The following is an 11,489-nucleotide window of genomic DNA, read 5'->3' as shown; positions in this document are numbered from 1 at the left end:
CAGATCATTGGTGTTCCTAATATAAGAAACCAAGTTAGGATTCTAACTTTGTATCCCAAACTATGTGTAATGATTAAGTTAGATCTCCTTGATTATAAATTGATGAGATATGTTCAACTTACGACGTGTTTGGGAGCCTTTGTACAAACAAGTATTTTATGGAGAACCGACAAAGGAATTCAATTAATAACTTGCTATTTTGATTATTTAAAGCAACTCGATGAATTTTGTAAATCTTTTTAGGAAAACACAATGCCCATAGATTTAACTTATCAAACTTTTACAATATAACACAACCAACAGTTTAGATGAAGAAAAAACAGAGTAGTACCAATCTGCGAAATTTCCGCATGTTTGGATTTCTACGCAAAGGTCCAAAACCAAGAAGTATTGGAATTTTTCTCTTCATGAACCGCAAGACATGAAACACAACAAATCCATATGTAGCACTTCTAATGAGGAACCAAAGAAACCACTTAAATTCATCTGTCTTTCTAGAGTTAAAGTTAATTTCGGCTTTAGATTGCCATTCCAAGTACCATGTTGAGCCAACAGATTGATCAATATACTCTGGCCATGCCATCCCCAACCGCATCCTCAACTGTAATTTGAATGGCAACAACAATCAGAAAAATAGATAAAGAAAGAAATATAAGGAACAAATAAGATTAAAAGCTAAGTACGTGTCTAAGTGAGGAACCATATAATGAGTTATACCGGGTAAGGAATGATAAGCTCAAGGAGAGGAAACACAATCAACATCATTAAGTCATCATTTGTATTTCTAATATTCTCAGAAATCCAATGTCTCCAAGTTGATACAGTTCTTGACTTCCGAACTCCATTAAAGCACTGATGAACCAGCCTCACTGCCAACATGAACTGTTGACCAAAATCCAACTCTGATAAGGGAATCCACATCAGCTGAATGCTAGTTGGAATATTACAGGCAAGCATTTTCATGTAGAGTCCATCAAACCCGCCAAAATTCTCAAATAGCATTTCAAACTCCTGCAATAAGAATTATATTAGAAACATAAGAATGATAGCTCATAAGGTGATATAGAGCAGATAATATACAAGTACAACCTTAAGGTCAACATATAATTCCTTATCATCCCCTTTTAGTGCAATATACATGGCACCCCAGTCATGCCTGATTCTGGCATTGTCTACTAGCTTTTTGGACACAGCATAAGGAACAGCCATTGGATCCATTTCCCACCTGTCTTTCTCTTCATTGTACCATGTATTTGAGACCACTCTATCTCGATCCAGAAGAATACGTTCCTGGAATGACAAAATAGTAAATGGTTAATAAAATAAAACCACCAAAAGAAATTAATATCAGACACAAATGAATGCTTTTGACATTAGCCCAAAAAACAGTCAACAGGAAAAAAAAAAAAAACTGTCTGACTGAATACTATGAATAAGCTAAAGAGAAAACATAAAGCAGCTATTATCATTACTACTTTAAGAAACCATGGGCAAAATCTCTACGTGAGTTGCAGACGCTTCAAGTAAATTGGACTTAATTTGTTCGTCCAAATTGGCATTCCTTCGTGGCAAACTAGGTCATATAACATAGAAAATTTCATTACTGTTTACCTGTCTTTGGGCCACATACTGTTTACCAAATTCAACATTTTCTAATAAGCTCCTTTTTAGGTCTGCTTTAGCCTCTTCACGCCATGTCTTCCAACCATGGTACAAATGAAGGCCAATGGCTTTAGGAACCACAATTTCTTTATCACCAAACATCCATTTCAACTCAACTTCTGGAAATCCCTTCACAACCTCATCTTCAGGTGTTTTTACAACAGAACGATTTTCATTGCCAAATTTTTTCATATCTCTTCTTATTCGAGCCTCCAGATCCCTCTGCAGCTCCCTTGAGTCTTCAAGACACTGTTTAATACGAACAGCAAAATCAGTTGAATCCTGATCAAATAAAGGTCCAATATCTTCAATTTCGACAACACTAGGCAAAATCATTTGCTCCAAGTGTTTTCTTTGTGCAGTCTCCAATTCTTTCTGAATTTCAGACCTTGAAAGCTTTGTAAAAGAGTTCTTCTCCTGACTGAAACCACATAAACCATGCTCACATAAGGAAAAGAAACTCCAGAAAGCACTAGAGGAGATACACATATATACCCTGATTTTCAATCAAGCAAGACTCTAGAAGGACTAATACACTGATACCAGTTCATGATGATCGAAGTCCAATACTGAAAAATAACAAAAGATAAATAAATAAAGTCTTCAGTTTCACAATATTCACAGAGTCATTCATGATATAAAAATTCCAAATGCAAGAAACACACAAAGATACCATAAATTAAAACATAAAGCAATGTAAACTCCCTAGAACACATACTGATCAGAGTTTACAGCTCAAAATCGCTCAATCTCATTTTAACCATTACAAATGCTCCATCTCATTAATAGAACTACAACACAATCAAGCCAAATGGAAACCTATGAGGCCATAATTATATTTCATACAAATATATCTTAAACAACGCCACTAAAAGAAAAACCCCTCGAAAGCAAAATACTGAATATCATCAAATTTTACCTTTCAATGCTCTTTCTCCTCATTTCACGAATAAACCTCTCAACTAAATCCACACACTCTCTCTCAATAAAACTAATCTCCCTCACCCCAACACTGAATGCTAATGTCTCTCTCCTCAAAATCGCATCCTCTATCTCGCCAATTCTCTCCCATGCGTCCCCATACTCCCTGTCCATCCTCCCAATTCTCTCCAACTTCTCTGCCCTTTTCTCCCCTTTTGCCTTCTCAGCCTCTCTCTGAACCTTCGAAACTTCATCCACAATCTCCTCTGTTCGCTTCATTAACTCTTCCTTCTCGCTTTTGAGTTCCCTCAATTCCTTATACAATCCACCCATAATCTCATCTTGCAATTCATCTTTTCTCACCTTCACCGCCTTCAACGCCAATTTCGCACCTTCTATGCCCCCATTTCCTCTTCTAACCTCCTCTATAACCCTCAACAAACTCGATACCGTCTCCAACAATCTTCTCGTACAGTCTGAGTACTCATGATCCTTTGATTTCAACACCACCGCAATTTCCTTCCCTTTATCTTTTTTATTCAAAATCTTTTCAGTCGCTACCGGGGCAGCAACTGCCGGAACCTTAAATGAAACAACCGGAGAGAAACTAACAGCAATACAAAATATCGTATACACTATACACTTGGTAACAGAAACAACTGATTCTGCGCTTCCATTTGAAGTTCTGGAGGCTTCTAGACTCTTTATTTCCTTTCCATGGCAACATTGCGGGGCTCTGGATGTCTCCGGAGAGCTGAATTTGAAGAAACTACGGGCAAATGGAAAGAATTGAGGGGTTTTGCATGAAAAAATTCGGACTTTGGAGCGCAGTTTCGGGGAGAGTTGGCGAAATGTGGGGGTTGGCTGCGGCGGAGAGAAGTGGGAAGCGAACGGAGAGGGAAGTGAGGAAGAAATGAAAATAGAGTCCATGGGAGAAGGAAGCTAGGGGAGGCGCGTGGATAAAAAGGTGAGGGGAAAGTTGGGGGTCATTTTAGAAATTTGGTGAAGATTTTCGCGGGGAAGAATGAAACGGAGAAGTTCTGAGAATTAGGGAGGTTTAGGAGTGAAGATGAAGAGTGACTGATGATGGGTCAGGTTTTGAACTGGACCGGATAATACGAAGTTGGGCATGTTCAGGTACTGGGACAATCCTTACTGGCCCGGTAACCCTAGTGCACAGTAAGTTATAAACCGGTAGTTTTATTATTTTTTTTTTTTTAAATGAAGAGGAGTGGTCATCTTAGCTTACACACAACTCAATTAATCCCTAAAACCTTAAAATTATCGATCAAGTAATCAATAAGAGACTCGAACTCAAGACTTTTTAAGTGAAAAATTCACATCAAAATACTCAATTATCCAAAGATAATTATGATTCGTTGCCTTACCGTTCCATTATCTTTCGTTATTAATCCTTATTTTTATATTTTATTTTTGTAATAAGTTTTTTATGTAAACCCCCATTTGTTTAAGCTTTTGTGAGCACCCGCTTGTTTCATAAATGAAATTTTAATCCATATGAGTTTAGCGATCTATTTTGAGAATAGGATTGAGAATATGGATAATAATGGGTGCGTTTGGCAGGATATTTTTATCCATATTTTGAAATAAATTTTGGAAATAGCGTTTGTTTCATTATTTGGACGATGGAATCTTTAAAATCTTATCCTGCCACTTTTCTGACGGCTTTTAATGCATGGACAGTAAAGAGAGAAGAAACCCAAATGCTTTACTAAAATTTTCTCTAAGTTTGTGACCATGAAATTGTATAATTTTCATAATATTTATTTTGTTAGATGAAAAGAAACCCGAGAAAGTTTAATATCAAATGAATCTACATAATCTAAAAACCCATAGTACCCATCTATTATCAATACGCAATCATTACCTATCCTAATTTAGTCCAACTTCATTAAAAATGTATTTAAATTATTAAAAAATGATTATAAGGGTTAATAATTAGTACTTTTGTCATATATATATATATATTAATGTGATGTTTTTAAATAGTTAGATTAGTACTTGAAATTAATTTGAGTTTTTATTTTTTAATATTTACGAGTGACAAAATTACTAATAAAATGTTTAATATTATTAAAATGTAAATTGATAAGTTATATATATAATAATACCTTATTTTAACAAAATGCAACAAAATATTATATCAATAAATCATTTATAAAAAAACATATTAATCAAATATTCAACACAAATATCAAGGTCAAAGTACTCTACCAAACACATATTCTGTAAATCATATTCTCGTAATCATAACGTCTTGATCTAAATCTTTTGCTAAAATAAAGGTACTTTTAATACAAAAATTTTGTATACAAATATGGGCCTTGGATAATTTATAATTAATGTATTGTTGACTATTTGCTCCGTATATCTCTCTTTTGTTTTTTCATAATATTGGTTGGAATTAATCCTTCTCTTATCCAGTTTTGATCTGCTTCAGTGTCTACTAGGGCTTGTGTAATAATATTAACTCATGATTAATTGATCCTAATTAACATGTCATTTTTGAAATTGAATTCTAGAATTTCATTAATAATGCTTCTTCAGTTTCTTTAATCTGTAATCCTGATTTTGAGGTTGATGGTTGTCCTCCAGTTTCTTTGGAGGCTTTTAAACATAATAAACCTGTCTTGATTTCAATTTATCGTTTTGTAATTCTTTAACTTGATTTTTCAGAATATTGATTTCTTCTTGTAAATCACTTAATGACTTGTGTGGGTTTATCAAATCTTTTTAATATGTCTTTTAAGTTATAAGAATCTACATCTTTTTGTTTTTTGTCTGATAAAATTAATTCTTTGAGTTTTAATAAATATTCTCTTTTAATTCTTCGTCCTATTTTGTCAATAATTCTATAAAATTCTTTTGATTTGGTAATAACATTTATTGACTTAGATTTAGATTTTGATATCTATTTATTGATTTCATTGCGATACTATTATGCAATTTTGTAAAGACTGGCTCTATATATCTAAGGGTTTCCTACTAAAGAATTATTGATGTTTGTGTCAGAATTATCTTGACTTAGGCTTATAATTGAGGGGTAAAACGTCGTTGAGTGGTAGTAGTTCAAGGATACTTTGGTGTGAGATTATGTTGGGATTCTAATGTCAAGTTTTTACTTTGTTTTTAGTGGGACATTTAAAAGCACGTGTCCTACTTGTTTACATTCCAACATTTTTTATTCTTTTATTTTTTTATTATAATAAGAAAGTTTTCTTTTTTTATACCTTTGTTCTTTATTGGGTTGATTTGAAAGGCCATTAATGTTTGATTTGGAAGATGATAATTCACTAAGTTTTTACTATTATTTCTAAAATATTATGTGTGATTATTAAATTTAATAATTTCCTCTTTGGAATGTCAAAGGGTTCAAAAAATGGTTTAACATATTTTTGTGAATAAAGGGGTGTTGAAGTTGATGTAAAGTTGATGTGATTCCAAAGTTGGTGAATTTGTTGAATTTTCTATATCTCCTTCCGGGGGTTTTTGAAATTTTTGTAATTATTGGGGATATTATATCTATTCTATTCATTTGTTGACTAATGGTGTGGAGAATTTGATTAAGTAATTGTTTTGATGTTGAATATTTTAATGTCTCTAAAGTTGGTTGCTTTTGATCATCATCAATTCTATTAATTTTTTTAAATGGTGATGCTATTATTTTTCTGCTTGTTGATGTTCATTTTAATTTCTTCTAAGGATAGATGATAGATGTAATAGTTTTATTTGTTGTTGTTTGCCAATTTTTTTGTTGCATTAGTGGTAAAAAAATAGTTTTCTTTTCACTTAAATCTTGATAACATTTTCTATTTCTAACCAATTAAAGAAATAAATATTTGTTTTAATTTTTCTTGTGTATTGTACCATCAGATCTAAGTTATTTTGTTCTTTTGGACTAAATTTTGTAAAGAATATTTGTCGTTTTTCTTTATTTAATCTTGTAAGAATTCTTTTTAATAATTCTTTGTCAATTCAAGGTTTGTTATTGTGTTATTTGATTATAGTTTCCTAATACTTCTGATTGTGTTGGTGACCTGAGTAGACTGATTGTGTTTTCGTATGCAGGTTTTGGTACAGGAGTGGATAATTTACTCCTACTAATTCACTTTGTGAAGTTGTTTGACGAAAGGCTAGGTGTTGTAATTTCTTCAATCCTAGGGTTGTGGTGATTTTTTTAGTAACTATGGGTTGATTTTGTTCTAGGATGTTTCTCTAAATTTTAATTTTATTGTACCGTCTGTTCTTGTATTTTGTTGTATTTCAGATTCATTTCGATCATGTAAAGGTTTTGGAGGGCATAATTTTTCTAGTTTCCAATCTTTTGTTTAATAATTTCATCCCAAGTTAATCTTTTTGGTGTAAAGTTTTATGTTTTGTTTTATCGCTCCATAATAACAGTGTTGTCCTGGTGGGGACATCCTAAGGCTCTTGGATTTATTGTGGTATTCATAACTTTGTAATAATCCTATATATAATGCTACTATGTTGGGCTTTATCTTGATAAGTAAGATTAGAAGCTTTTAATTAAGTTTAATGAAGATAGTATTGTGGGATCATGTAAACCTACTGTAAAGTTTGGGTAACATAAAAATAAACGGGACCACTTTCTAAATTAGAATTTAATACTGCTAATAAGATTATTGAAGTTTAAATTCTCTGCGTCCTAATATTACTAATATTGGAATGTTTTTGTCCTAATCTAAATATGGTTTTACTGCTACTGTACTAATCCTATGTGTAAAATTTATAGTTGTTTTGTCTATGTCTGTGTATTGCTTCTTCAGAAAGAAGTTGAATTTCTTCAACCCTTTCTTCGGTTATCATTATTGTATCTTCTGTTGTTTTAATAGAGTAATCTGACATAAATTCAAAACTACCTATTTGATATATTGTCTTTTTTAACTGGTGGTATCCAGAATTTTGGAGGAGGAGGAGTATTGATTGAAATTGCCAACTCATTCGGAAATTAAGAAATTCTGGAAAAAGCTAGCAAGGGTCTTCACTGTTGTTGAAATTTTTTGTAAATAAGTGATATCTTTCCAAGACCGAAGGTGGAAAGATTTTTTTCATTTAAACCAAAAAATTAAACCATTGTTGAAACCATTTTGGAAATGTTTTTGGACAAGTTTTTTCAAAAATGAAAACTAGAGTGTGTTGTATGAGTTAAACAAAAAAATTCAACACCAATTCAAAAATCACAGAAAATTTCAGTGAAAAGAAAACTATCTAATTATGTAGCAAGATTTTTTCCAAGACCTTAGAAAATTAGGTGAACCATTATACCAAATAGTTAGAAAATCAAATCCAAAATTAAATTTCTTCCTTGTCTTAGTATATTGAATCCACAGCCTATCCTATTTAGAAACTGATGCCTCTGATATAGGTTATGGCGGAATATTAAACAAAATTAGAAATAAAAAGTCTAGTTAGGTTCCTTCTGGAGTCTGGCTCGGTGCTTAAAAAAATTATTCAACCATAAAAAAGGAAGTTTTATCAATTGTTTATTGCATTACAAAATTTCAAGATGATTTGGTTAATAAAGATTTTTATTCGACAGATTCTTCTGCATCAAAATTTATTTTGAAAAGATGTAAAAAATTTAGTTTTCAAAACAAATTTTCGCCAGATGGCAAGCAATACTGTCTTGTTTTGACTTTGAAATGAACACATCAAGGACACAATAATTCTTACCTGATTTTCTTTTTCCGTGAATTCTACAGGGAAAGAAAAAGTTGAGTGATAAGAGAGTGAGTGACGAAAGTAATTAGTGAAAGGCACTCCCATCAAAGTTATAATTCTCAAAGAGAAAAACCCTTAACAATTTTCAAAAATCAAAAAATGTTTTTACTATTGTCCAAAATCGTCATCTTTCTCAAAAGAAAAACAATCACAGAAAATTTCAAAAAATGTTTTTACTATTCTTCATGACTCCCAATTGATGATTTTTTGGCATTATCTCAATATCTTAAAACCAACACCAATTCAATTAGCCGAAGCCTTACCCATTTCTTCAAAAGCCATTGACAAAATAATTCTTGAAACCGAAATTCGTGCCAAAAAGGTCCTCATGAAATATAAGACGCACATCCACAGAATCATTTAGTTTGTGGGCTTCTTCTCTTTTTATAACCTTCAACATCAACATCAGAAAACAATAATTATATTCAACAATTAATCACAGCTGAAAGAGGCAGCTGAATTAGTCGAGGCCGATGATTACGAAGGAGAGATGATTTTTAGTTCTTAAGTTCGAGACAATTCTCAACACTTTGAAGACAGTGATTCAGATAATTTTCTTTCGGGCAATTCTCAAGAGTCTCATTTTGAGGATTCTCAATTTAAAGATGACTAAGAGGCATGACTCAGCATTGCCTTTGTCCAATTTTCAACATTTGCAAGATTTTTTTTAGACTATCTTTATGAAATGTTCAAAGTTTTATCACGTAGCTTCTGCAATAATTTCATATCTCAAAATTCAAAAATTTCGGCGTTGACAATTCTTCCCCAGTCAACTTTATCTCTTGCCCAGAAGCAAATTAGTCAAGATTTTCTGCAAAAATTAAAAGACATCAAGACTTCTTCAAAACAAATCCTTTCACGTGGCTTTTGCAAAGATTTTCAACAATTTCAAGACATATTTTGTCAAGCTCCCCTGACAACAAGCAAGACTTTCAAGATATCTTTTAATGAGCCTTATCAGTTTGTCTACCATTTTCAGAGTAGATCATCAATAATTCAAGACACGTATCCAAGACAGCTCATCACTTATCAACAACTTTATCTTTTTCCTGTATTGCATTAATGTAACGGATTCAAATGTTTTTGAAATCCGATCGTTTGTAGTATAAATATTGATCACTTCCGTTGTAAGTGTCAAGTTTTTTGGAAAGTTTTTAGGAAGTTTTTTAAAAGTTTTTTAGAAGTCACAAAAAGTCATTAAGTTTTAGAAGTTTTCAAACACTTGAGAGAGAAAGTTTCCTCTCGTGTACAAACTATCAAAGCAATAAAGTTGTAAGTTTCTTCAACATTTTACTTGACTTATTTTTCTTTGCATTTATTTACAATAGTCTTTGCATTTACTTTGTTTTTATTAACTTGACTTCAATTTATTTTAATTCATTCATTTACTTTTCTTTCAATTACGTTGTTTTTTAAAGATCCTGTTATAAATGGTATCAGAGCCAAGTAGTGTCAATAGAAGTTCTGAAACCAATTAATACTCACTTAAAAGGATCAAACAAATAAGTGTTGATGTTGCATTTTCAAGACCAACGGGTGCTCACTAAAAAGGCCAAACATACAAGGTTTTATTAAAAAAAATAAAAATAACTTTTTTAAATATAAATAAATTAAAAGAGAAATTCAGGGAGGGTGAAATGTAATAATATATTGAAAGAGGGATTGAAGTGATCTAAAAGAAGAAGAAAGGGGCCTGTTTATGATTCAAAAACTATAATACTATTCAAAATTTTAATATGTATTTTAATATTTTTTATATTTAAAAATGTATTTGATATAAAATTTAAAAAGTGTTTTAAGATTAAAGACTATAGAAACTTTGAAAACATCTTTTAATCATTTTCTAATTTTACATTAGTTTTTATTTGAAAACTGTTTTTGAAAAACATTTTTACTCATTTTTATAAAACACATTTTCATAAAATTTGTTATATCCCCCGTTTTCAAAAACAAAAAAAACAAAAAATTATATTTAAATTCTATATCAAACAGATCATTGGTGTTCCTAATATAAGAAACCAAGTTAGGATTCTAACTTTGTATCTCAAACCACGTGTAATGATTAGGCCAGGTCTCCTTGATTATAAACGATGAGATATCTTTAGCTTACGACGTGTTTGGGAGCCTTTGTACAAACAAGTATTTTATGGAGAACCAAAAAAGGAATTCAATTAATAACTTGCTATTTTGATTATTTAAAGCAACTCGATGAATTTTGTAAATCTTTTTAGGAAAACACAATGCCCATAGATTTAACTTATCAAACTTTTACTTGGTCATGGATTAGTTGTACCTACCATTTCTTTTTTGGGGTCAATATCAGCAATGCAATTTGTCCAACAATAAACCTAATATGAATTAGAGAGCCATGACACAAATCAAACCTAAACAAACAAAATGTTGAATTGAATCGTACAAGTCTCTACGGGGGGAGTTGTTACTCATTTTCGTCCGTTTTATTTTCCAATTATTTCTTCCCCACAATTTCAAAGACACTAATACCATATCAAAGCAAATTATCATACCACAATGGTCTATGTTATTTCTAAAACCTTAGGGGAGATTTCTGTATTATATCATAGTTCAATGGTCTATGTCTTTAACGTTAATATAATTATTGCATAAGCTATTCATATTAAACAAAAATAAATGTCAACATGAAAATTTCAAGAATAGCGGGATGAAGACCCATTTTTAGGTAAAAGGCCATAGTAATAGTTATTTATTTTGTTATTTTAAATTGGTTAAAATGTAATTGTTATGATAAGTAACATGTTATATAGATTAAGGATGTCACATTTTACATTATAACATGGACGTGCACATCACATATAGTGATTTTAATTAATCTAAAAAGTTAGATAAGTCGGTAAAAATAAAATAAATTCTTTAGGTTTTAAAATGATTCAGTGGAAGAATGTCTGTAAGAAAAACCTAAAATTTTCATTATTGATCTATTTTAAGCTATCGTGTGCCCTCAACTTGGTCGTCATTTATTAACGAGCAAGCAATAATTGTTGTCTAAGATTTGATCTCTTCCAGTAAGTTGTGATCACATAGATTTAAGGTTAAAATTCAACTAAATAAATAAATTTTTGACATTTAGTTTACACATTTAACGGCCAAATTTGACATAAAGGGGT

General features: G+C 31.3%; 1 protein-coding gene across 1 annotated transcript; it reads right to left on the bottom strand.

Annotated features, from left to right (window-relative positions):
* Nucleotides 1–304: 304 nt before the first annotated feature.
* LOC116142581 (probable inactive ATP-dependent zinc metalloprotease FTSHI 5, chloroplastic) lies at nt 305–3,681 on the bottom strand. The gene is made up of 5 exons (XM_031428015.1): nt 2,582–3,681; nt 1,612–2,083; nt 1,090–1,290; nt 718–1,011; nt 305–601 (listed from the first exon to the last, which is right to left on the bottom strand). Exons 1-5 carry the CDS (start codon nt 3,511–3,513, stop codon nt 305–307), a joined length of 2,196 nt encoding a protein of 731 aa, XP_031283875.1. The 5' UTR covers nt 3,514–3,681.
* Between the last annotated feature and the right edge of the window lie 7,808 nt (nt 3,682–11,489).

This window comes from Pistacia vera, unplaced genomic scaffold (assembly GCF_008641045.1).
Source record: "Pistacia vera cultivar Batoury unplaced genomic scaffold, PisVer_v2 Contig412, whole genome shotgun sequence".
In the NCBI taxonomy this organism is placed as follows: domain Eukaryota; kingdom Viridiplantae; phylum Streptophyta; class Magnoliopsida; order Sapindales; family Anacardiaceae; genus Pistacia; species Pistacia vera.
Note: the sequence above shows the minus strand (reverse complement) of the source record. Positions and strands in the feature narration are given on the sequence as shown.

What these genes read in the sequence shown, in the direction of transcription:
- LOC116142581 (XM_031428015.1), bottom strand. Translation starts at nt 3,513, where the DNA reads ATGGACTCTATTTTCATTTCTTCCTCACTTCCCTCTCCGTTCGCTTCC. An exon ending in AGTATGTGGCCCAAAGACAG is followed by an intron (nt 1,291 to 1,611) that starts GTAAACAGTAAT and finishes TTGTCATTCCAG; the next exon opens with GAACGTATTCTTCTGGATCG. An exon ending in AATTATATGTTGACCTTAAG is followed by an intron (nt 1,012 to 1,089) that starts GTTGTACTTGTA and finishes TTCTTATTGCAG; the next exon opens with GAGTTTGAAATGCTATTTGA.